The sequence below is a fragment of the Sceloporus undulatus genome, chromosome 1 (assembly GCF_019175285.1).
Source record: "Sceloporus undulatus isolate JIND9_A2432 ecotype Alabama chromosome 1, SceUnd_v1.1, whole genome shotgun sequence".
Taxonomy (NCBI): Eukaryota; Metazoa; Chordata; class Lepidosauria; order Squamata; family Phrynosomatidae; genus Sceloporus; species Sceloporus undulatus.
The window spans coordinates 84,168,415-84,193,782 of NC_056522.1; the positions used below are offsets into that span (position 1 = coordinate 84,168,415).

Genomic DNA, 25,368 nt, shown 5'->3' on the forward strand with positions numbered 1-25,368 from the left:
TCCTTATCATGTTTTCTTCACTCCCTCTTAGGTAATACCTTGTCACTAAATCATTAACTTTTTACTATTTCATACATTTCAAAGAGTCCGGTATTTCCCATTGTTCCTTCTTTATAGCCTACACATCACATTTCTCATGAAATTTTCTTACTTCATGCTATTTGACATTCTCTTAACACATCCCAATTTTCTAAAATAAAATTCCCGTTATTTCCACTATTTTTAACATAAACAATATTTTACAAAAACATTACATTTTTCCACTTATTTCTTGTGCTCGCTTCGGCAGCACATATACTAAAAAAGACAAGATACTTGTTGTGCATTTTGAATTGAATACTTTACAGGTGTACTGAACAAGTGCAGGGCCACCAGATTAGGAGAAATTAATTTATAATCATGGGTTTTATTATTCATACATCACAGGTGTATTTTATAGTTATTGCAATTTTTCCTCTTTAATTGCTTTATTTATCTGATTTATATCCTGCTTTTGTCTCAAATGGGAGTCAAAGTGGCATCCATATTTCAAGGCAGAATAACTGTATACAACGTAAAGGGAAATGGGAAAGATTGGCACTATGTAACATATTAGATGAGTTTTGGAGTGGATGTCAGTTAGTTCTTGTTTGGTACAATAGGGAAATTTTGATCTTGGTTCTCTAAAAACAAGTACATTCATTCATTCATATGGAATAAAATTGGGCAACTGTGAAATGCACAGTTTACATTTACTGCCACACACACAAAATTTTTATTTTTGCCCCCAAGAGCCCTGTAGGAGACATAGGGGTATTCTCACCATGTTTGGGGTTTTTCCTTGTCCCCTAGAGCATTTTGAGGTGAAAAAATGTTTTGTAAAAATTTACAAAAGTTTGCCTGAGGACAACAAAATGGCCCTGGATGCCTCTGGATGCCACATGGAGCTCACAAACCATTCGTTGTCCGTCCCTGATAATAGATTTATGTAGAAAAGAGTACAGTATGGCACTATCATTTACTGCTATGCCTTCAAATATTTTCTCCTAGCAAAAGACAAAGAGGCTGCATGTAAAAAGGCAAGATGTGGAACAGCAGATTGCTCGAGGTAAGCAGTTACAGATGGAAGGTGGCCTGTCTCCCACTGGGCAAGAAGATTTATGGAAATTGGAGAGTACTTTAGAAGATGTACAGCAAGCTATGGATAAAGAAGAAAATCAGCTGAAGGTCAGCGCTCTTTATGTAACCCTGCCCCCCCAAAAAAATCTTGCCTTACTTTTAGTTAATTCCTCTGTATTTAATTGCTCAGTTTTATTTTGAACAAAGTAATGAGGTATGTTTTAAGATTATTTTCCAAGGTGGCTGATAGGTTCCACGTCAGTGGGCTGGTAAATCCACCCTAGATTATAATGTGAACTTTAAAGGAGCTATCCAAGTGCTGAACCTGTTTAGAGAAAATGATTGATCACCTTTGAAGCTTATACTAACATCCAGAGTGGATCTGTACTAAGGAGATCCAGACTGCTCATCTCTGTCAAACACTTGATATATTTGTGTTATGTTCATATTTTCAACTTCATACTTATCATGGTATTCTCATGCTGTTGTTGTTAGCTAACCTTGAGTTGACTTCAGCTCATGGCAATTTTGTGTAAGTGACATCACCAAACCCTGATATCCTCCATTGCTCTGCTTAGGTCTTGTAGATTCAGGCTCGAGGCTCGTGACCTCCCAATTTGAGTCTAGTCATCAGGCATGTGGTCTTCCTCTCTTTTTACTGCCTTCTTCCTTTTCTCATTCTCTATGTTGAATTTATGTAGATCCTCTGTGGTCATTATTTTTGTTTTCTTTATGTTCAGCAACAAGCATGTTTTTGCACCTTCTTCCTTGACCTTCCTTAGTAATTGTTCCAAGTCCATGATGTTTTCTGCTAATAGTATGGTATCATCCGCATATCTTAGATTGTTGATGTTCTTTCCTCCTATCATTCCTCCTACTTCTAAGTCTAAACCTGTGCTTCATACAAAATTTTCTACATACAAATTGAACAAGTAAGTTGATAATATGCAGCTTAGCTTATTTATTTTATTTTATTTTATTTATTTTTATTTATTTAGTTACCTCCTTGCCAACTGGAAACCAAGCTGTTTCTCCATATTCTGTTTTAAAAGTTGTCTCTTGTCATAAGAAAAGATTTCTCATCAGGCTGAGGTGTATTTTTAAATGCAAGAAGAATTTAGATGGGGTCTTTTACATTGTTTCCTACCACTCAGGTTCAACTGTAGTTAAACTATGATATTCACTTCCACAGGTAGAGTGTAGGCCACTAACTTGAACATCTTAAAATAGTATTAGACAGATAAATGGAGGACAAGGCTACAATGCTTTATATTCTAGGTAGCAGTATATTGAATATCATAAATAAAATATTTATTTTAAAAATATGTTAGAATCAGTATATTTCTATACATCAGCTGCTGGAAAACATAAGAGGGATGTTGCCATTGCGTTCATGCCCTTCTTAAGGTTTTCCATGGGCTGGGGTGCACAACATGCAGATTGCACGCACACACATACACTGTCCATTTCTGTAGTCTCCCAAAACATGCCAAAGAGCTCCGTATCCCTTCCACTGAAAACAATAATTGCTGTTTCCCTCCCCTCCCTCTATCAGAACAAGTAGGGAAGCACTTACACACTAACTGAAATATTTTGCCATACTGGTCTGGATTCTCATACTGGACAGGAATAAATACAGTTGTCTGATTTACTTTGATTTCAAATGGAGGCCAGGATTTATTGCCTCTGTTGTACTGCCTTTGTTACAAATCAGCTCATAGCCATGGAGTGGGTTAGCAAAAATGTAGGTAGATGCTGTGGCCACAGGACCATCACTTTCCTTCCTTTCCATGCTGTTCTATCATCCTTGGTAGATGAAGAACCTTTGTTGTGATATTAATAACAATTGTCAATGTCACAACTTGGACTGAACTCATCAATAAATGATGCACTAACACAACTCAGCTAGACTTGTATATTTTTAGTGACTGACTTGCTGATCTAACTTCATCCAGAAACAGCAAACATATTAGGCAATAGGTTTGAGTCAGGGCTTGAGGTCTACTTAGCAACCTGTCTCCGCTGCACATTAGAGGAGCCTTCAAACACTTTTGAGAAGCTTTATAAGGTTCCTTCCACCTCAAGCCTGTGACCTAACACGTTTGCTGTTCTCATCTGAGTTTTAACTTTTGCACAATTTCTTGAATTTTTAGTTACTGAAACTCCCCCCCCCCCCTCCATAAACATACCATCACCATCATTTCCTTCTTTTTCTGTTAAAGTTGGCTTCTAGACTTGAGACTTGACTTGAAAGTTTCTTGGAAGGACTTGAGACTTGACTTCAGATTCAGACTTGGAGTAAAAGATTTGAATATACCACTGGCTAAATTAGCTGCAATGGCTTGGGGGTCCATTTTTCCTGCTATAGTGCACACATGTACAGTAAAAACAGGGCTGAGATGGGCTCTCGCTAGTCAAATGGGTTCAGTGGTGGGCTTCCAGAGAATATTTAAAGGGACTTTTCTTAAGGTTCCCTAGGATTCTGTTCATAAATATCAGAGTGCTTTCCAGAATTTAGTCAAAAAAGCTCTGTGATTGCACGGCTTAGGAACATACCTGTGTCAGTAGATAACCAAACATGCAGTTGAATCTCTCATCACCACTGACAATAGGACAGTGTTGTCCTGCCCTGCTGAGGGCAGGAGGCTAAGTTAGAGGCCAGAAAGCAGGCCATGCTATACACACAGCTCTTGCCTCCACACTGTGTTGATGCTTGTTGCCTTGTTGTTGCTTTTTTAATCCCAGTGCCTGCCATTTGCAGCAGCTACCACAGACTGTGTAATGGTAAGTCTGTCTGTCCTTCAATATTTCTGAGCAAGTGAAGACCTTTTGTGTGTGAAATTTATACTTACTCATAATATGCCTGAACATTACAAACTAGAACAAATTAATTCTGGAAACCTGGCAATTCTAAATTTCAGTGATATCCCAAGTAACTTCCAGATATAAACTCTTTTTCTTCTTTCTTCCAGATTACAGTAAACACATGGGAGCAGTTCGAAAGAGACAAAGAAACAATTGTAAAGTATCTTAGTCATGCAAGTTCTGCCCTTGAACGCATTTTAAGCTTTAGCAGTTTAGAGAGTTTGTCTTCAGAACTAGAAAAAACAAAGGTATGTATGTTATAATACTCATGCCATTCTACTGTGTTTCAATAATTATTGTCCATGTTTTATTAGAATCTTGTTTGTTTATTATAATTTTGTTTATAATTTTGTATAAATAAATTCTCTTATGTATCTTATTTTCCTTTATTTGTTTTGGAAAATGTGATTAGGGCAGTAGTGTGTATGTGTGTGTGTGTGTGTATATATATATATATATATATATATATATATATATATATATTATTATTATTATTATTATTATTTTAATAATATATATATTTAAATGAGCTTTTATAAAGGCTACAATCCAGAATGACCTAGGCATTTTGGTAGAGAGGATTTCTATAGATTTATCTGAGTCTTTGTTTTCCAAGCCTCCTCCACCCAGGCACAGCAGTCATGTACAGAGTATATGTAAAGCCTATGGCACTATATAAATAAATGCAACAATAATAATAATAATAATAATAATAATAATAATAATAATAATAATAATATGCCTAAATCTATTGTGTTCACACTGCACAACTTTTTATAGGAACTTTCTAAGCAGACAGTAGCCATGGCTATGGAAGCTGAGAATCTTGTCAAGAAGTCTTTTGCAATACAACTTGGTGAGAAGAGCAAGCAAAACCTTCAGCAGGAAGCAAAGTCAATCCAGGAACAACTTGAAAAAGTGGAAGCTACCATTGAAGAAGAGTATGTTCTTACAAAGTCATAGTATTTCCTCACTGACATAGGAAATGGAGCTTTTGTTGTCCTATCAAATGTTCAGTCACAAAATGTTGTAAACTCCAGATGTTCATGGAATAGTAACTAACACACCAAAAACTACTACGTTCATAGGGTTTTAAACAGTTACTGTAATGAGTAAAGAAAATAGTGACAAACTCCCTAATCCCACACATTATAAGCTTGGGAAATTCTCATTTATTTAAATATATATCCATATAAGTGTCCTTATAATTGCCATGTTAAACTTGCAATTATTAATCCAGTTATCAGTGTTTAAGCCAATTAACTTCAGTGCAGCAAAACACTGTTAATTGTGCACAGAACTGAAATAATAGCAATGTGTTAACAGTAATACACAATATTACACAGTAAATTATTTGACTCAGGCTAGGATAAATGAATAGTGCCATATCCTAAAGTGCCTGGATGCTTCAAAAATATAGCCTAGTTTTTGAAGATATATTTTCAATACATTTTTTGGCGCTGTGCACACAAACATCAGAAAGTGCCTTTCCCTCACTGAAACCATAACCAAGTTCTTTTTTCCTCCTCTTGCTACTAAAAATGATGTAAAACATAGTTATCCATACTTAATTATAGTATGCCAAGAAGCATAGAAATGGGGGGATGGAATCTTGCACACACAGATTGAGTTTTAATTTACAAAATGTTAGATATACATATTTCAGTTATATTATTTTGGGGAGAAAGCTTTGAGCTCCAACATAAAGGTCACATTTGCTTACCTGGATCAGGGTTAGCCTGTTTTGGTGTTCCTATATTATAGCTACATCATGGAGGGTGCTTAAAAACACTCATAACTTTTACAAATAGCACTCAAATTTTTGTCTACAAAGTCCTGAATGCAATGCTGTCATTGTAATTGTGAGTTTAATTGAGAGGGACACAATGTACCCTCCCACCTGGAGCCCTTATAAACTCTACACACTTTTAAAAACTTCCTCCAGAAGACTAGGAAACTCTTCAGTGTTGATTTGTAGCAGTAGAGAAGGCTCCTGGGGTAGGACGTGAAACTCCCAATGATATTGTACCATCACACCAGATTTAGACCTCAGTCTATCTGAATTTTACTGTGTAATTTATCTTTGCACCATTTTTATGAGATTGGTTCCATTTTATAAGTGAAAACATGAGGCTTACAATTACTATCTTGCTCACTGGAAGTAGTGACTCCCTGAATTTTAGAATTCACTCAGTGAATTTCTCAGTTCAAAGAAAGAACTAGTTCCCTTTGTATCCTTTGGGTTCACATTGCACCTATATAAATATTATTGTAGACATGCAGACAGACAGACAGTCAAATAGATAGACATACATTGAATTTGCTTATCTGGTTGATTTTTACTACTTTTAGAGTAAAGTTACATTTTAATCTGACCATTCCTCCTCCTGCCCTCAACTTCTGGGGGTACTAATATCTGGAACAAACACTTTTGCAAGCTGTTTGTTTTCTTTGGAATGGCTTGTTCTTTCCATACTGTTCTTATCTCTTTTTCTTCTTAACTTCAAGAGGGTTACTCATTCTCTTATATAATCCCTGCTTTCCAGTGTGTACATTGTTTAGTGGCTCCTTTTCCCCATTACTGCTACTAGATGCATTCTCTTCACAACACTTTTTGTGTGTGCATGTGTGCGTGCGCTTCTGAATTGTTGAAGTAGATACTCTGGACATGCTCCTTTTCAGTGCATGTTTTGCAACAATTTTTAATTGAATGTAATGTAGTTTCTGTGTTAACTCAGTACAGACAATCATTATTAATGTTGAAAATATGCATGAATATTCAGCTGACTAACTGAATATCTTGAATATGTATTTGCACAGATATATGCTTCACATGTATAGTGATATGGTTTCCTTGTGCCGTCATGAATTGGCCTGATCCATATTACAGAAAATGCCCAAATTGCCTCAGTGCAGCTAAAACAAATAGACTACCTGATGCAAACTATATATTGTTTGTGGTACCAAAAGTCAGATATATTCCTTTGGAATTGTATAGAATGAAATGAGATCTACCATCCAAATGTGCCATTAAAAGTGACTGTGGGACATCATACATGGTTTGCTGAGAAGCAATCTACCTCTCTTGCAGTATAGTTGAAGCTAAGAAAATGATGTAGGATTTTTCTTAATAAAATATGCCACATACATTTGTTCCTAATAATGTATCTAATGGGAGGGAGTGGCAAATTTGTAGGGATGGATGATTATAAATAATATGAAGGAAGGGCTATGAAACTAACTGAGAAACAAGGAGCTCTCTTGAGTATTGAAGTCTGATCTGAAAGTCTTGCTCAATAGCCCTTTTTCCATCTGAGATTTCACTACATTTCACATGTGTTTTCAAATTTTTCTCCAAAGCCTTAAGATCCAGAAGTGATGTAATTTTAAAGCTGCCACATAAATTTGAGGTAACTTAGTAGGTGTAAAAATACAAAGTAAGTAGGGTTTATTAACTATTGTTCTTGTGTGCCTTCAAGTCATTTCTGACATATACTGGTGGTGAATGTGTGAGACTCACCCAAGGTCACCCACTGGATTTCCATGGCTGAGCAAGTAATTGAACCCTTGTCCACAGGGCCATAGTCCAATACTGAAATCATTATACCATGCTGACTCTCTTTATTGACTATACTTGGAACTATAGCACATGTTCTTTTCTGTTACTTGAAACAGAATGTGAATGGATTTTAAAACTGGTGCTCTAAATGACCTCACTGCAGACAAGGCTAACATAATACTCTGTGCATATATTCAAAACGTTGCTTCTCGAAACTTTTGTCCTGAAACATACAGAAAGAGAGTAAGCCCCACCTCCAAAGTCATTGTCAAAACATTTATTAATTTCAATTACTCTGGACCTCATCCATGAGTATTCAAAATTTTAAGTGGCTTAGAAATGGGATAGTTGCTATGATGTGACATCTCATTCTGCAGTAGTTTTGTACCTATGCTGCTTCCATAGCACTGTTGTTATTACTAGAACATGGAAATAATCATATAATTCCAACACCACTGAGGTAGCCCAAGTGGCTACCAAATTAGTCTGTCTCCTGAAGTGTTATAGCTCTCATAAAATCTCTAAACAGACTGTCACCAGGTAGGGCTTTTAACAAGTGGCATGCTATTATACAGTAGAACCATTTTATTTAAAGTGGAGATGTAAGAAAATTGGCAAAGTTACACAGTAACAGACTATGTTTTCTACTAAATATGGTTGATTTTAGTATTAAAACCATGGAAAAGGTGAAAAACAAGTGGGATCAGTTTGGCAAAAGTTTTGAAGCTTTGTCCATCTGGATTACTGAAAAAGAAAAAGAGCTGGATACATTGGAAACATCATCATCTACCTTGGATGTGCAAATCAACCAAATTAAGGTGACTGGTTCACATTATATTAAACATTAAAATACTGCTTTCTTTTTTCTTCACTAGAAAGCTGCAAAGGAGAGGAATGGGCATTTCACAGCTGCCCAATTGTAAAAAGAAAGAAAAAATATGTTGCAGATTAAAACAAAGATACCAAGATGGGAGGTTTAGCAGGATCCTATGATTAAAAGCATGTGTAGATTTGTTTTTATGTCTAAACAATTAATTTATACTCCAACCCTTCATTGTGTATGTAATATATCATATTTTTTAATATTATTTTCCTGCAAAGTGTCATTGTGGTATGTTTTCACAGGTTGTAGAATGTTTTATATTGTAATATGCATCACAGCGAGTGGCTACAGTATTTTATTTCAGTATGGTAGATAATTTATATATGGTTTTGTGTACTTTATTTCTCCAGTAGTGCTGAAATAATAAAGGAACTACAGTATCAGTAGCTAGACTTTTTGTTACATACTATGAATTCTTTATATCATTTATTAGACTCCTTGTGCATTAATAAAATCTCAGATGCACACAATATGTCCAGTTTTTTCTTGAATGTGAACAAGAAACATATTTTAAAGAAAATTTCTATTTCATTCCAAATGCACACACACTTGGGCTTCAATCTATCATGCTTTATGTACAACTGAAAGATATTTAGTTACTATGGGCCTAGAGCTCCTATGTAGTTACTATAGGCCTGGAAACAGGAAGCCTAGGGCACTGTTTTTCTTATTTTTAAAAGTTCCCTCACTGGGAATAAATGAGTGTGGTAAAATACTGTAAAAATATGGTAGCCTCCAAAAGTCACTTCTGCACTCTTGAGAAGTACATAGACCTGAAACTTTCACATCCTACAATGACTTAGTACACATATCAAAAGCCAGAGGGAGACACCATTTTTATTGGATTGGGTACATGTGTCCTGGTAATGAGAACATGCCCTCCTTCCCTCTCCCAACCCCCTCCCCATATTAAAGATGTTTCTTATGTTTCAGACATGCAAAATTGCTTTTAAATAGTGGTCAAGCCCTCATAAATGACAACATTTTAGTCCAAACCTCCCATCTTTTGCATCTTTATTTGCTCCAAACTGGAGACAACTCAACTGAATTACAAATGGCCATTTTTTTCTTATTGTGTTATGGGTGGAGCAGGAGAGGGATGAAATATACTTTTGATAGAATTTCTGGAATCATTATAAAAAGACAGCTACAGAAAAGTGGCCAAAATGTATATGTAAAATAAATTAACAAATCTGAAAATTCTTGGTTCCCTTCTATGTGACTAAGAAGAATAATCTTGAAAAATGTAGCTTTCTGTAGAAGCAGTTTTTTATCATCATCATCATCATTTTCTTTCCAATGTGTTACAAATGCTGCAAAAATGTATGCCTCTACAGTTGTGCGTTAGTTTTGTTTATTGGTTAAGAACTGAGGAATAAGATTCATGAAAAGTAATTCTTGAAAATGAAAACAATGGGTTAACACTATATTACAATTTAAACAGCAAATCTTTAGATCTTTTCCAAGTACCTTTTTACATTAGGTCTTCTCCAGGACTTGTATAATGGTTCACTTGGTTTACTCATTTGAACTCTTAACTATATGGACCTGAATTCTATTGGTTATTCCCATCTACAATGGCCCTATAGAATCAAGTCCCATTGATGATGTGGGTCTGTTTTAGTTGGTACTAACAAGAGAATTCAGGTCATGGTATGTTCTTTTTGTGTCCTTTTGTGTGTGTATGCAGTACATTGTTGTATTGATTACACATTTGAGAAGGCAGATAGGTTAATTAAATAAGTAACACGAATAAAACAAAACAAAACAAAATAGGAACCAAGATAGTTGACATTATAGGTTAAAGGTTAAAATACTGTATAATACAAAAAAAAAAAAAAATGAAGGATTTTTGCACAGTTAAGTATTTCTACTTGATCTCCCAACTGTTAAAAAGTATTTGAACTTGAGGTAAATATAAGTTTATGTATGAAGAAACAACTAGAAGGCAACAAATGAAATTGATTGGCCTTCTCCAGCCCTACCAGCATTAGGCAACATACTGGGAGGGGCAAATTTTCCAGTGTACAGTGAAGAAGAAGAAAAATTGTGAAGGAAATATGTGTGTCTGTCTGTCTGTGCATTTTGCCTTGCACAAATACATGTGCACCAAGACGGTACAGTTTGATTAGAGATTGAAAAGAGAATTCCATCATACATGTGCACACATAGACACACAGACCACTTTATTGCATCTATTGCATCAACATTAATTACCTTAAAGTTACTAGTTTCTACAGAAAAACAAAAATAACCCCCACACCGGCCTCAACTCCAAAAACAAAGCAATCTGTCTTCTAGCTCTGGGCCAAGATAATTTCTGAAAAGTACAGAAGATGATTATATTAGATTATATTAAAGCATATGTCCCCACACAGACAAGAACCTCTTTACCTTTGCTCTTCCTATTGAGTGACAGGGTAACTTTTCTTTAGATATTTGTTCTTGATTATAGATTATACAAATATATGTTTAAAACATACAAGACAGTGTGCCCGCATCATATGCGGCTTTCAGCTTATGCTGAAAGCTGGTTGCCATAAAAGGCAATGGTGTGTGTGCCCATGGTGCACACGCCATGCCACGCTGCGTGTATGAGCCCCATTGTTTTAAATGGGGCTTGAGCATCTGCAGAATTTTTTTACCTGGGGGGGGGACCAGAACGGATCTCCCACATAAGGGAAGGGTGCCCTGTATCAGTTCTGAAAGACACACGTGTTACATTTTTTCTCTTTAAAATATATGGAACCTACAAATGAGAGAGGATTAATTTCATTGCTCCAGTATATTTTAGAGGAAGAAGCTTGTTAAAAGGTAACTTTGGAGAATTTTGTACATTTTACTTATTTACAAGACCGAGTAACCCAGTGACTAAAGTCTGACCTGCAGGTAATGTTGGTCTTCTTGCCAAATGTAGTATAAGATATCTGTAGAACCAGGTTTTAATGTTTTCATACATGGTGAAGAGATATATGTCTTCATATATTTACAAGTGATTTTTTGCATAGTATAAGTATTGTGATATTATGCATGAAAACCAAAAAGACAGAATTGATACAGGGAGGAAATAGTATTTCGATCCCCAAACTAACTAATAGTGTAGGGGTTTAATGTTCCCATACAGAATGAGGACAGCACTAATTCTAACTTTTTTAGATTGTAAACCTGAGGGCAGGGAACTGTCTAATTAAAAATGATAATAACTGTAAGCCTCTCTGAGTGCTTTTAGGGCTGAAGGGCAGGATATAAATGCCATAAATAAATAAATAAATTCTCAGAGCAATATTGGTTCTAATAAGCAACAATAGGCAATTAGAATGTGATTTGATTCCAAATGTATGCTGCAAAGAGGAACCTCAAACTGGTTATTTGTCATGTGTGCATATTACTAAAACATGAATAACATTGATTTAAAAATTAACTTGAAGGTTTTCTCATTTCTTTCCCTCACAAAACATTTTAGATAAGGGAGAAAAAAGTAAAATTCAATTATTTCTTCATTAAGAACATATTTTAAGCTATATAATCAGTTAAAATAATTAATAATAATTCAGTGCTGTGATATGTGTATAATATTAGCATTTGTAGAGGGAGATATTCTGATCTGCATAGCCACTCCATGTCTGAATTATTCACTATCTGTTTATGATGGCTCTTCAGAATTAAGATTACTTCCATGTAATGTGTACAATGATTCCAAGAACAAAATCTATGCACTTTATAGAAAAAAGACTGATTAAGAGGAAGGAAGTTAATACATGGTGCAATATAGGTTCTTTATGGGCAAAATTATTTACATTTTAGGTTATGATTAAAGAAATAGATGCCAAGGACAATGAAATTCCAAAACTAGAAGAAGATGCTCAGTCATTTTCACAGTATCTAACATCTGGAGAATCAGCACATATTAAAGCCAAGCTGACACAGATCAGAAGGTATTGGGAAGAACTTCAAGATCGTGCACAACATCGGGAGGGAGCAATCACAGGAAAGGCCTCAGTTCAGCAAAAATTTGAGAAAAACCTCAGAACGGTAGGCAAATGTAAAGTCTTTCTAATGTCAGTTAAACATAGATCTAGAGGTGTAAAGAATATATTTTTTAAAATTCCCACCCTCAGCAAAAGTGTCCCTTTGGAGAAAGTTTTACAAATATGTTACTCCATGAAATACTTCTTTGTCAGAGTTGTGGTTTCAGTGAGAGAAAAAGCTTCATGAAATGGTTACAGAAAAGTCCTGAAATGTGAAACATCATGAAAAAAAACACACAAAACTCTTGGTATCTTTCATTGTTGCATTTGAGAATAAAAAGATTTACATCTCCACATTTATCATCATCATCATGAAGATTCTTGTTATTTCATACAGTACCTTGATACAATTTAATAATTTTTGCACAGGGAGTTGTAATGAAATTGCCCTGAAAGTAATTATGATTACAGTGATGGATTGGTCAACGTGACAGGAAGCATTATTGACTGTGTTCTAACTTCATGATAAAGCATTTAGTTTCATTTTTAATTAACTGAAGTTTAGTTTTTTATCCAAACTCAAGTGTATATAACCTTAATTTTGGTTTTTAAAATCTTACCATCTTCCTAATCCATATTTTAAACCTAATTTATTTCATAGTTAAGATTAACCAGAGTTTGTTGGGTACAGATACAATACTAATGCTAATGCTCTTTATTAGAGGAAGTAATAAGAAGTGAGAATGTGAGAATGACACTCACTGAAATATTTTCCTGTCACAACAAATACAGCCATAATGGAGATTATCACACTCAGATGGAACAAGGTCAGGATTTCTCTCATATCCTTATTCCTTCCTTGGGAGATTGTACGAAAGCCTTTCATATTGTATGCGCTGTTCCTGTCATGATCCTGTTATTGAAGTGGCACTGCAATAATGCAAACTCCCGTTAATGCAGAATGCCAGGGCAATGCCACTTCAATGGCGGGACAATGACAGAATCAGCGTGATGTCATTTGAAAGGCTTTTGTGCCATCACTGTCACTTGTGCTTTCTGGATGAGACAATGTCTGGATAAGCACGAAGTCATATGAAATTCCTTCCCACTATCGCCCGGGAAGAACAGGACAGGGATGGAACAATGACATCCCATTCCCCATGTGATAATTTCCCGTATCTTTAAAATACTGGTTTTAGTTCAGTATTAAAGACAGTTAGGATAATCTGTTTTATGCAGCTTTACATTCAGGTACAGTAAATCCAATAAAGTCAAATAAGTACAATTAAGTAAATGTGTATATGTTTCACTGATTTAGTTCCAGCAAGACCTGTGCAAATATGAAGCCAAACTAGCAGAGCTTGACACTTCATGCTCTTCATCAGCAGAGACTTACAAGGTTCTGCAAGATCTTATGGTAAATATTTTCTTAAAAGTTTTACACTTGGTTACATAAACAACATATCAAAAACATTTGTATTATTCAGAATAGGGTTCTAGCCAGAAATCCCCATCTGAAGAATTGTGCTAGAAAACTGTACTCCTATATTTAGCAGTCTGCCTGCTGTGGAACTAAATAGAAGTTCTATTTGCTTTAGCAAGTAAAGGAAGAAGGTGAGTAACAGGACTCACCAAAAGAGTTGTGTGGGAGGGAGTTAAAAAACATCTAGACTACAGCCTTGTAACCCTACATGTGAAAAGTGAAAAGCCATTATTTAAATTAAAATTTTCAGAATCCCTCAGCCAATATGGCCAAGGAGCATGTGGGCTGAGAAATTCTGGGAGCTGTGGTCCCAAAACTCCTTACCATATATACTCAACTATAAGTCAACCTCATGTATAAATTGAGGGCAGGTTTTGGAGCCAAAATCATAAATTTTGATACGACCAGTGAATAAGTCAAGTGTAAGAATTAGGGGCATGTAACAAAGGATGTAAAGGATGAAACAAAGGAAAACAATGTCAAAGAACTTACAAAACACCAGCAGTTATCACTGTTTGTGGTGACACGAAAGGCTGGATGGATGAGAAAGAGTAGAGGGTGGTTAGTGCTTCCAATACAGATTATATTTTTGCCTTTCACCAGGAAATGGTTCCTTTTTTGATAAGAGTAGAGTTGACCCATAGAGAAGTTGAATCAGGTTTTTTGGGTTAATTTCTTTACTAAAATTTCTAGACTTCTACATGAGTATATACAGTAATTTTATAAAATTTTGATCATGAGATAGCTTTTAGAAGTGTTTCTCAAAAAGCCATCAATGTGGAAGTATGAATGTTTCCTCCACTATGGGCTGAAACAGACAGCCATGAAGGGCCAGCTTCAAGGCATCCTTGAGAAAGCTGGATCAGGGCCGTGGCAACCACATGCTTTTTGCAAGCCCAAAAGGAAGTAGAAAAAGCTGGCTTTTCCACCACTGCAGTGGCTTTGCATGCTGCATATTAATGCCATGTCGCTGGAGTGCTGCAAAGCTGTCCATGGTGTGGTTGGGCAGGCAGCTGCACAGTGGCTTCCTGCCAGTTTGGGGGCATGTGTCATCTAAACGACATGCCCCCAAACTGCCAGGAAGCTGCCGTAAAGGGGCCGTCTGTTTTGACCCTATGTGACTTAAAGGAAAATTCCAACATGCCAGACATTAGCTTGGATTAAGCATGTAAGCCTGTTTCTCACATCTGTATGACATGACAAATGGTATTTCAATACTGAAAAAAATCCTGTAGTCCACTGGTATAACTTGGCTAAAAACAGGACATACTCTGGGTAACTTTGTGTGCCATCTGAAATTGCTATGTTTGATCACACACTCAGTAAAAAAGCAGTGCAGTTAATATTGAGCTACAGGTGATAGGAAAGGCCTGAGCATGTAGGACAATGCACAAGATTATATGGAGAAATAATCTGACCAGGTATCATTTGAACAGGTTTAATTTTAAACTGTATTGTATTTAATCATGTTTCAAAGGGGGGGGGGTGTCAATTTATTTATTGAAAGTATGTATTATTCCAACATATTCTAGTCATGTAAGCCACCTTGATTGCTGCAGCAGAAAGGCGGGGTATAAGAATAAAGCTTATTTATTATTTATTTATTTAGGGCATTTTTCTGTATTTATTTTGCAGATCTAACCTGGTGAAAGTTAAATGCAATTCTGGGCTGAAATATTCCCAAAAGGCAGCTGTCTTAATTTCTTACAGCAAAAACAGTTTTACGATATCTGTGTGCTGTATTTCACAGAAGTATGAAAGAGCCATGGCCTTTAATTGGTGATGGTAATTGTTTCCTGTTTTGTTTTGTTTTGTTTTTCTGCCATAAAATTAAACAGGATCTCTCTCAAGCTGTAGAAAAAATGAACCAAACACTGGCATCTCTGTCCTCTGGTTCTCATAAGATCACAAATAAAGAAAAAGCAATCCAGGACGTTTTAATGCTTCAGCAAAGACATGAAAGTGTTATGAGGCAAGCTAAGGATAGACAAGCCTCACTGGAGACTCACCTAACACAATGGCAGAGGTGAGAGCCATGGGCATTTAATTCAGCATGAAAAATACTTGCAGATACCTCCCAACTTTTACTTTTATTGGATGACAATTTATGTCTTCTTTCTTTGTTCCACTAGACTGGAGAAGGAGCTTTCCACCTTCTTAACCTGGTTAGAGAGATGTGAAACTTCAGCCAAACCTACAGAGCAACATGTTTCTGCTGACAGAGTAAAATTGGAAAGTGAACTTCAAGTTATCCAAGTAAGTTTTTTGAGTTGGCAACTCATTGTCTGTCTGTCATCTGTCTGTCTGTCATATCTCATGGGCCCAAAACACATGGGCCAAAACAATGGGAGGTGTGGCATTCATACAATACATGTATCCAACATGGCCTGAAACTGCGCCAAGGCCACATTCTGGTTTTTTAGACTGGAGCAAAAAGGAGACAGGATAATCTGGCTCCTGGTGACACAGCTTGAGTCCAGTGGCTGTTTTGGGGCCATGACATCCAGTTGCTGCAGACCCAATCCAGCCTTAAATGGGGTGGCTCCAAGCCACCCCATTGGGGCTGTCTGTTTCACCCTTTTGTAAACACTGCAGAATCAAATCTAGTCTCTATAATATTTTAAATACTAAGATTTTTGGAGAATGTAAAAATAGTTCAGTTTTATTTTGATACATTTGGTTCTGAGCATAAGTTAAAATGCTAGTATGTCATAGCTCTTTATCCTAACATATTGCTTTGTCCCCATCAGAATTTACAAGTTGATGTTGCATCCCATGCTTCATTATATGCCAGTCTGTTGAAGTTAAATGAGTTGCTAATTAAAACAAATCCTAATGAAAGTGTGAAAAATTTTAAAAAAGACTTGGAGGAACTAGATCGAAGATGGAAAATTCTACCTCAGATGGTTAGCAAAAGGTATGTGTTTAAGTAATAGTACTTAATTAACAGGAAGCTATAGATCACTAAATGCCGAAGTAAAGTAAATGTAAAGGTGTCTGACTGTAGGGGATGGTGCTCATCTTTGTTACTAAGTCGAGGGAGCCAGCGTTGTCAAAGATGACTGTGTGGGTCATGTGACCAATATAACTGTGCAGAATGCGGTTAACTTCTTACCGAAATGGTACATATTTATTTACTTATACTTTTACATGCTTTTGAACTGCTAAGTTGGCAAAACCTGGGACTATCCTTGGAGTTCAAAATATGTTTGCTTTAAGCAAAATGGTCTATAGACTTGCTGAGCAGAGAGGGAACATTTTCTCCCTGAAATAGTGGGAAGTGCCTCCCATTATTCTAGCCAGGCTGTATTCCATTGGTCTGTTCCTTAAGTACTTTTCAAGAGTACTGTTTGTGAATAGTCACTATAATAATTTTACATATATTTAATCATTAATATTGTAATGCAAATCTTTATTTTACTCTTCTACACAAGAATGAAAAAAAATCAAAAAAATTCTCCCTGCTGTTTTGATTTTGAATTAAAATTTTGATTGTGCAAAAACATATCATGAGCAACATACAATGTTTGGGATGGGGTGCAAATAAACACTTACAAATCTGCTCATCTTTGACAAGAAAGGCTTTCTTTTTATATCTTGTATTGATAAAATGTTAATTCACATTATAGGATTTTTTTTATTGCAAGTCTGTTGTTGTGGAGCACAATAAAGTTTATTTTTCACAGAATATGCTGGTTTGGGCACCTAAGTGTTGGGGTTCTGAAACTCAGTGATACTTGCTTTTGGTTAGGTTTGTATGGAATTTTGTGGAGTTTTAAAACATGCACTAGGAAGCTGAGAGACACTCCAGAACTAAATCCAATGGGAGACTGTAAGGCAAAGCAAAAGAAAGTCAGCATACTAGTACCACACTGGACTTCACCTCCTGTTAGTGTTTACAGTGACTATCGTTTTGATGATATAGGCCTGTTTCTACTCATGTCTAGAAGGAAATACAGTCTTGTTTTAGATGTAGTTCTCCCTCTCCCCCTTGGGGTGAAGGCAAATACACTGGTCTCATTAAGATGGAAGCAAGGTGTTTTTAAAATTTATTTACAAGATGACTCAAGGTAAAAACAATTGCATATATGTCTTCTAGGATAAGTTTCCTCCAGTCTGTGATTGGTGAACACAAGCAATATGATGAGCTACTCCAAAATTTTTCAGACTGGATTAAACAATTTCTTGGTAAACTCCATAGTACATCTGAGATAAATACATCTGATCAACAACCTGCTTTATATCACAACAAGGTAATTTTTTTATGTTTCATAAAATGCAAGGCGTGCATTTTAATAACAAATACTTTAATAAACTAATTTCTCATTGAAATTTGTTCCATGATCTAGAGAAAGAGTCTGGATTTGGCCCATGAGGGATCCTGGAGATCTCCTTCCACCTCCAAACCTCCACGCTCACCATTTTGTGGTACCCTTCCCCAATCCCACTGGAATGCCCAATGGGGAGCATGAGAAGGGCAGGGGAAAATTCAGCTGCTGTCTCCAGGACATTACCAAAAATAGCAGAAGGATCTGTAATTGGGCATTCTTTATTGGGCATGCAACTGGGATAAGGCACTTATCCCATTTTATTGCCAGTCTGAGATTGGGGGCAGCATTCTCCTTGCTGAGAGGTGAACCAAAGCACCTGCCTCTTTATGAGGTAGGGTAACTGAGTCCAGGGAATGGGCAGGGCTACAGGACATCAGCCTGTGCTGTTGTCTATGTCTTGTGACATCATCTCTCATGTGGCTTAGAATCGGAAGACACTCTGAACCTTGGGACCAAGCCATTTCTCTACTTCTTTTCTTGAGCAAGAAGTGTCACAGGGTCATTAGTGAGATACCAGGGAAACAGAGGATTAATTGCCTGTTGAATTACTCAATGAACCTTCACTAAGTAATGGTGCAAAGACCTTTGTTTTCTTCTCCTGTCACAGTTCCATTTGGTGAGATGGAGAGATTTGTAAATGATGTCAATTCAGTTATTAATGGGATTGGTTCTTTTACTATAAAAGATACAGCTAGCAGATTTACTCAGAAACAGTTGCACTCCACCATATGGATCTGAGGAAGTAGACTTTAGTCTAAAAAATCTCATCCTGCCAACTTCTTTCTTTCAGTTAGTTTCAAAGGTACTACAAGATCTCTCTACATACTTGCACTATTTTAGTGATTCCACCTCCCATTCTTCACAGAAATTAAATTTACACTCATAAAGGAAAATATTACGCTTGAGATTAGGAAAGGCTGAACACCCTGGGTATTCTTGGACACACTGGAAAATGAATGTTTCCCAGTTCCAAATCAGAAACAAATTGTGTCATTTTTCAAATGAATCTAAAGGATTTAGAGAATGAAAATGCAGTGCTCTAGCAGCCTATGCTCCCCATCCCTTTTATGGAGCAGCATCAGGGATGACAGTGAGGTTTATCACACGGAGATTTTTAGAGCTCTTGCAGGTCAGTTCTGACGTGACTGCGCTTCCAACAATGCGGATTCACATCAGAATGTGAATATGTTATCTGTCAGATGAGATTCCTTTCTATGGGCGCTCCTTCCGTGGTGCTTCCACAGTGATTCCAAAGTGACCCCTCATTTTGATGAATTCAGAAAAAAATGGAATTCACAGAATTCGCATTCAAGTTCACTTCGATTTCACTTCGAATTGGTCTGGTGTGGAAAACCACTTGGCCTCTTGTGTCCTGCTCTGTCATTCCCCCCCTCCTCCTTCAGCCCATCTCGCCCCCTCTGCCACCCATCCCATCATCCCCATCATCCTCTGCCTTCTCCTGCATCCCGATCCTGGCTCCAGTGACCCCCAGCGACCTATCCCATCATCCCCTGCCTTCTCCTGCATCTAGATCCTGGCTCCAGTGACCCCCAGCGACCTATCCCATCATCTTCTGCCTTCTCCTGCATCCCGATCCTGGCCCCAGTGACCCCTAGTAACCTATCCCATCATCCCCTGCCTTCTGCATCCCAATCCTGGCCCCAGTGACCCCCTGCCATCCATCCCATCATCCCCGACTGCTCCGGCATCCTAATCTCACCCTCTCTGCCAACCTGCCACCTATCCCATCACCCCCTGACTGCTCCATCCCAATGAAGGATGACAGCTAAGGAGGGGGCAGGTAAGGAGGACAGCATCCAGAGCCCCACTGAACATGTGCAAGGGGGGCCGATTCGAATCGTTGAACCCTCCTGTGTGGTAATACAATGTACACTCACTCTGCTTTGCTTGAATCCGCATCACGTGACTTGCTTGGAATTAAACTGACTTTGCTTCCCCCTCAATTCAGAAGGGCAACAGAAAGGCAACCAGGTTTGGTAAAACATTACGTTTTAACCTTAATTTGCATTGCTAGACAGGAGTGACTCTGGATCTGGTGGGGAAAAACATCACGCTTTGCATTGCTAGAGCAGAAGTGACTGCAGATCTGAGCTGCAAACCCCCTCCCCCCCACGTGTGATAAGGTCCAGTGGTGGTAGGAAGATTGTTGAAGAAAGGTTTTTTGCCCCCCTCTCCCTCGGGCTCTGCTGCTTTGATGCACTGTAAGGCAGACTAAGGTCACATTCACAGTCAATTTTCTTGTCTCAAGGAGATTCGGATCACTACGCTAATGCTATACTGGATCATTGTTCCCATTACATTTTGGGTTTACAAATCTCTCTGAGGCATTTTAATTCTCTATGTTATACACACATGCCTGGGCAGCCCCCCTCGACATGGCAACTACCAGCATCTCCTGGCCCATCCCAGTTGGAGAGCCCTTCCCAGTACTGTACTACTATTCTTCCTCCCCCCCCCCCCCATTCTATACAAACACTGTCAGCAATATTCCTGCAGGAAGTCCTTTGCTCAGAGCTTCCACGTTTCAGTCCTTTGCTCAGAGCTGGAGCGGGGGTTGGCCAGGCAATCCAGATTGATTTCGTAGTGTACTCACACTACCGAAGATGTGGATCGATGTGGAACTTTCAAGAAAACTCAGAGGGGAAAACCTGGTAGACCCTCCAAATTACACTGAGTGCATTCGGGGCAAGTGTGAACACCAAAAAACCCAGGTTATTTTTGTAGTGTGAATGGAGCCTAAGAGAGGTTTCCCAAGGTCTCCAGCAGAATATTAGATATTAGAGCACTCTCCTTTAATGCACCTTACCCCTGATGGGATAAAGGCACATTTATTTTTTAAATGGGTTTTATTGCATTTGCCTGTGGCTGGGCAAATGCATCCGGGCAAATGAATTCTGCAGCTTTTCAAGAATGGGATTTTCCCCTTCTTGAAAAGGCATGGGATAAGCCTGGCTGGCATCTGGGCTGTAAACAGGATGCAATAAAACCTGTTTTAAAAATAAATGCACCTTTATCCCATCGGGGATAAGGAGTGTTAAAAGAGAGTGAGCTACTCTCCATTCTGTGTCACATATACTGTATCTGATTTGTTTCTGTGTGGCAGAGTTAAAACATATGAAATTGGAAGGAGAGAATGGGGAAAGCAAATTATTTTAATGATCTCATTTTTTTGGCAATATTAAGCAAGGTTTGTGCTCATTTTGAAAAACAGATTTAAATACATATATTCCTTATTTTTAATTACCTAGGACCACAAAAAGGAAGTGGAAGGAAAGTACAAAGAACTGCAGAGTCTGAAGAGTCATGTTGAAAAACTGTGCTCTTTCAGTCGGACAGAAGATCACAGTATGTTTCAGAATAAGGCTGAAGACTGTGTCCAGCTCTACCAAGAGGCCAGTCAAGTAATTATCCGTCGGCAAGATGTTCTTCCCCATCTCAAGGCCTTTGTAGAACTTCATTCTGCTGCATTGCATATGCTTCAGCACTTGAGACAGACAGTAGAAACCACTGGAAACATTAACAAATCTAAATCTGAAGTGCTAGAGAAGGAGTTGAGTGATGCTATTCAAGCTGTCAGCAAACTAGAAACTACAGCAGGCAGTTTGGATGCATCTCTTACTAAAGCCCAGTATCATCTGAAACATGGAAGCTCTGAGCAAAGGACTTCCTGCAGGAATATTGCTGACAGTGTTTGTATAGAACTGGAGTCAATCCAGTCTTTGCTGGGAACTAAACAGAGTGAAGCAGAAGCCCTTGGAGCTCTGCATGCATCTGTCAAGGAGCGGAAAGAACACCTCTTAAAAAACATTGAAGACCTTGAAGAAAGGGCTGACAAGGAAGGACTGAAAGAACCAACCCTTCAGGAGGTTCAGCAAAGGTAAATGAAAACTACACTTGAATAACATAAAAATCAATGCTAGTGAGAATGGCTTTGCTGTGGGTACTTAACTCATTCCATTTGTGAAGAATGTTTTCTAAACATACCAACCATATCTATTATGATATTTAACATCACTTTTATCCTGCGCTGTACTCATGACTAGTTTCTCTGTTTCCTATACACATGGTATTGCATTATGTTTCTGTTTTATTTTTATTTTGTAATAATAACAATCCTGAAAACAAGCTAACAACATGTTAATCATGAATGTGTTTATTTACAGATTAAGAATTTTTAATCAATTGGATGATGAACTAAATTCACATCAGCATGAACTGAAATGGTTGATGAGCAAAGCAAAACAAATTGCTCAGAAAGATATAAGCCTTGCTCCAGCAATTGACAAAGAGATTAATTATTTGGAAGCTGCTTGGGAAGATACTAAGAAGCTAATCCAGGAAAGGTAAGTATAAATAAAAGTACAGTCAGCCCTTTTATATCCATAGGCTCTTCATCCATGGATTCAGCCATCTACAACTTGAAAATAATTCAAAAGAAATACAGTCTGCCCTTGCCTTACATAGGGGATCCGTTCTGGACCCCCCGCATAAAGCAAAAAAATGCATATTTTCGAGTCCCGTTAGATATAATGGGTCTTGTGCATGCCATGCAGCTATGTGCATGCGCCACAGATGCACGCGCCACTCTCTCACTCTCCCGGCTGCTTCCGTGTAAGCTGGAAGCCCCCTATAACAAGGACACATATGGCGGGGGCTCACTGTACAGATTCTAAAAAGAAACCTTGATGTTGCTATTTTATACGAGGGACATCATTTCACTATGCCATAGTATTTAATGGAACTTAAGCATCCATAGATTTTGGTATCCATGTATGTGTGTGTCCTAAACCAAACCCTACTGGATACCAAAGGATCACTGTAACAAGGTTTTGATTTTGGCCCAGGGCCTATCTTTGGAGAGTATGAAGTGGTGAAACTAGAGGTATACTTTGCTCACCCTTTCTGGCTTTTGTGATTTCCATCCACTAGAATACTGGAGCCTACAATGGCCACCTCCCATCCTTTATAAGTTTCTGGACCAAAAGAAGGGGATAATAGCAGGGCCACATGTTCAAGGCAAGCATGTTGTAGCAAGCAGATTTGCAGGCCTCAACAATGGCTGCTGGTGGCTGCCATTTCAGTAGGATGGTGAATCCCATTATAAAGGACCATCCAAGGTCATGGACTTCTTTTGGGCATAGGGTTCAGCACTTTTGACAGATCCTTTAAATTTTAGAATAAAATCTGGAGCACATCACTACATCTCTACCATTATCTGTGGCCGAGAAAGCAGCCAAACAGAGAAGCTGATAACACTGAAGCAGGCAAACAAAAACAAAGCTTTACAGCAGCAAGGAAACAGATATAGGAGCACAGTGCAAGTCCAATGTCCAATAGAGCAAAACCAGAAGCCAGTCCAAGGTCCAGGGTTCTGAAGAGCAGGTCAGTGAGTCCAGTCCAGGGTCAAGTGTTCTAGGTCAATCCGAGATCTAGAAAACAAGGGGTCTGGCAACAAAGTCCGAGGGAGTCTGATAGAGAAGCTTTCACCAAGAAAAACAGATAGACTCTGATGGAGAGGCTCGGCATCTCACAGGTGTTTATATTAGGCCAGCTCCTTATCACAGCTGTTTGGTGATTAGTGAGCATTTCTCATATAACTTCCGGGAATGCCGGAGGCATGCCTTTTCTGTCCTTCTTTGGCTGAAGGTAGGTACCGGCTCATCCTGCTCCTGTATGTCTCCCAGGCCTGGTCTCTCTGCTGAGGGGAGCTGGTAGAGCAAAACTAGGGACTGGCAGGGCAGAGCTGGGGCCTGGCTCCACCTCAGCTTCCACCTGCACTTGAGGGACCAACTCATCATCTCCCTCCGAGTCCTCAGCCTGGCTGGTCATGACAATCTGCCACTGTTGCTGCTCATGAACCTTGAAATAGAGCAATTTCTGAATGACAAAATGTACCATAATTTACCATAATGTGCTAATTACATTATGTTTTAATAATTATTCCTAAATACTGCCTCTGTTTTCTAGTCTCAGATTGGCAATTAAATGAATATTCCCATAGCTATCGCTGTGAGAAGTATACAGAAAGGGAACAATGCAGCAAGGAATCCTGCATAATGAAACCTTATTTCCTCTTACAACAGACTTCAACATATACTCAGGCATATTGGTCATCTCATTTTCCCCCCAGACAGGAGCAGTGTTTTGTCCTTACTGACCTGATGAGAAACTATCAGAGCTTAAAATCCACAGTAACAAAAGTCATAGAGGTTGCCAGTAATGTAGCAGTAACCAAGGCCACAGTAAAGGACCAAGAAGATGTTAAATGGGCTTTATCAAAGGTAATTTGTTTTTATGTTTACTTATTAAAAATATTTGTAACTCACACTGTATCCAAGGATTTTTCATTGTAAAACTCTAACAGTAGCATTTACTTGTTTAATCATTTTTGAATGCGTTCATAGTCAGCTCCCAAATTTCTATTTTTGAAGACATACTTTTAAAAATTCTGTTTTGGCAGTCAGCTACAATTTCCTGCTATTTAAATTGTGGCTTGAAACAGATGGGTAGTAAAGTGCAGCTTCTGGCTGCTTTGGGAGCAGGGTGGACAGATGACATGCCTCCAGAGCGGCCAGAAGCCACACGGACAGCATGCACAGCCAGGAAAAGCTGGCCAAAAAAGGAGTGGTGAAAAGCTGCTCCTTACTGGTGGCTCATTTAGGACCTTGACAGCGGCCGGTTTTGAGACTATGGTGTCAGGTTGCCTCAGTCCTGTACCGATTGGGGTCTGACTGGTGCTGGAGCAACTAAAGGCTGCTCAGAGCTGCTTGTCTGCTTGACTCCTGAATTACACAAAGAGAGAAAGAAATGCTGAAACTGAGATGTGATTTTGCTTTTGCAGCAAAGGATGCTTGTCTCCAAAATTAAACTTGTATACTGTACTTCACCATAATGTACTAATTATACTGGTTGGGTTCTGTTGAGCATCAAAATCCCAAGCTTCTTCAATATGGAAGGTATCATGCTTTGCTGACCAATTTTCTAAGCAGGGCTGGTACTCTCGTGCATCATCCCTGGTAGAGTCTGCAGCAGATGGCTGTGCTGTGAAAGCATTACCTTTTCCAGAACTACATCTCCAACAAAAATTCTAGTGTCCTGAACACTGAGCTCCTTAGAATGTCTTTCCTGTTGAAATACATTCCTGTTCATTATAAGGGTGG

At 38.1% G+C, this 25,368-nt stretch overlaps 1 protein-coding gene across 1 annotated transcript in view; it reads left to right on the forward strand.

Moving 5' to 3' along the window:
• The window catches only part of SYNE1 (spectrin repeat containing nuclear envelope protein 1), a 429,497-nt gene that overhangs the window by 137,414 nt on the left and 266,715 nt on the right, over positions 1–25,368 (forward strand). The window contains 13 exon segments of the mRNA XM_042446890.1: positions 1,030–1,206; positions 4,071–4,211; positions 4,744–4,904; positions 8,190–8,340; positions 12,210–12,437; positions 13,692–13,790; positions 15,695–15,882; positions 15,989–16,112; positions 16,607–16,773; positions 17,956–18,109; positions 21,457–22,085; positions 22,372–22,551; positions 24,339–24,489. Of these exon segments, the coding sequence (XP_042302824.1) occupies positions 1,030–1,206; positions 4,071–4,211; positions 4,744–4,904; positions 8,190–8,340; positions 12,210–12,437; positions 13,692–13,790; positions 15,695–15,882; positions 15,989–16,112; positions 16,607–16,773; positions 17,956–18,109; positions 21,457–22,085; positions 22,372–22,551; positions 24,339–24,489 (2,550 nt within the window).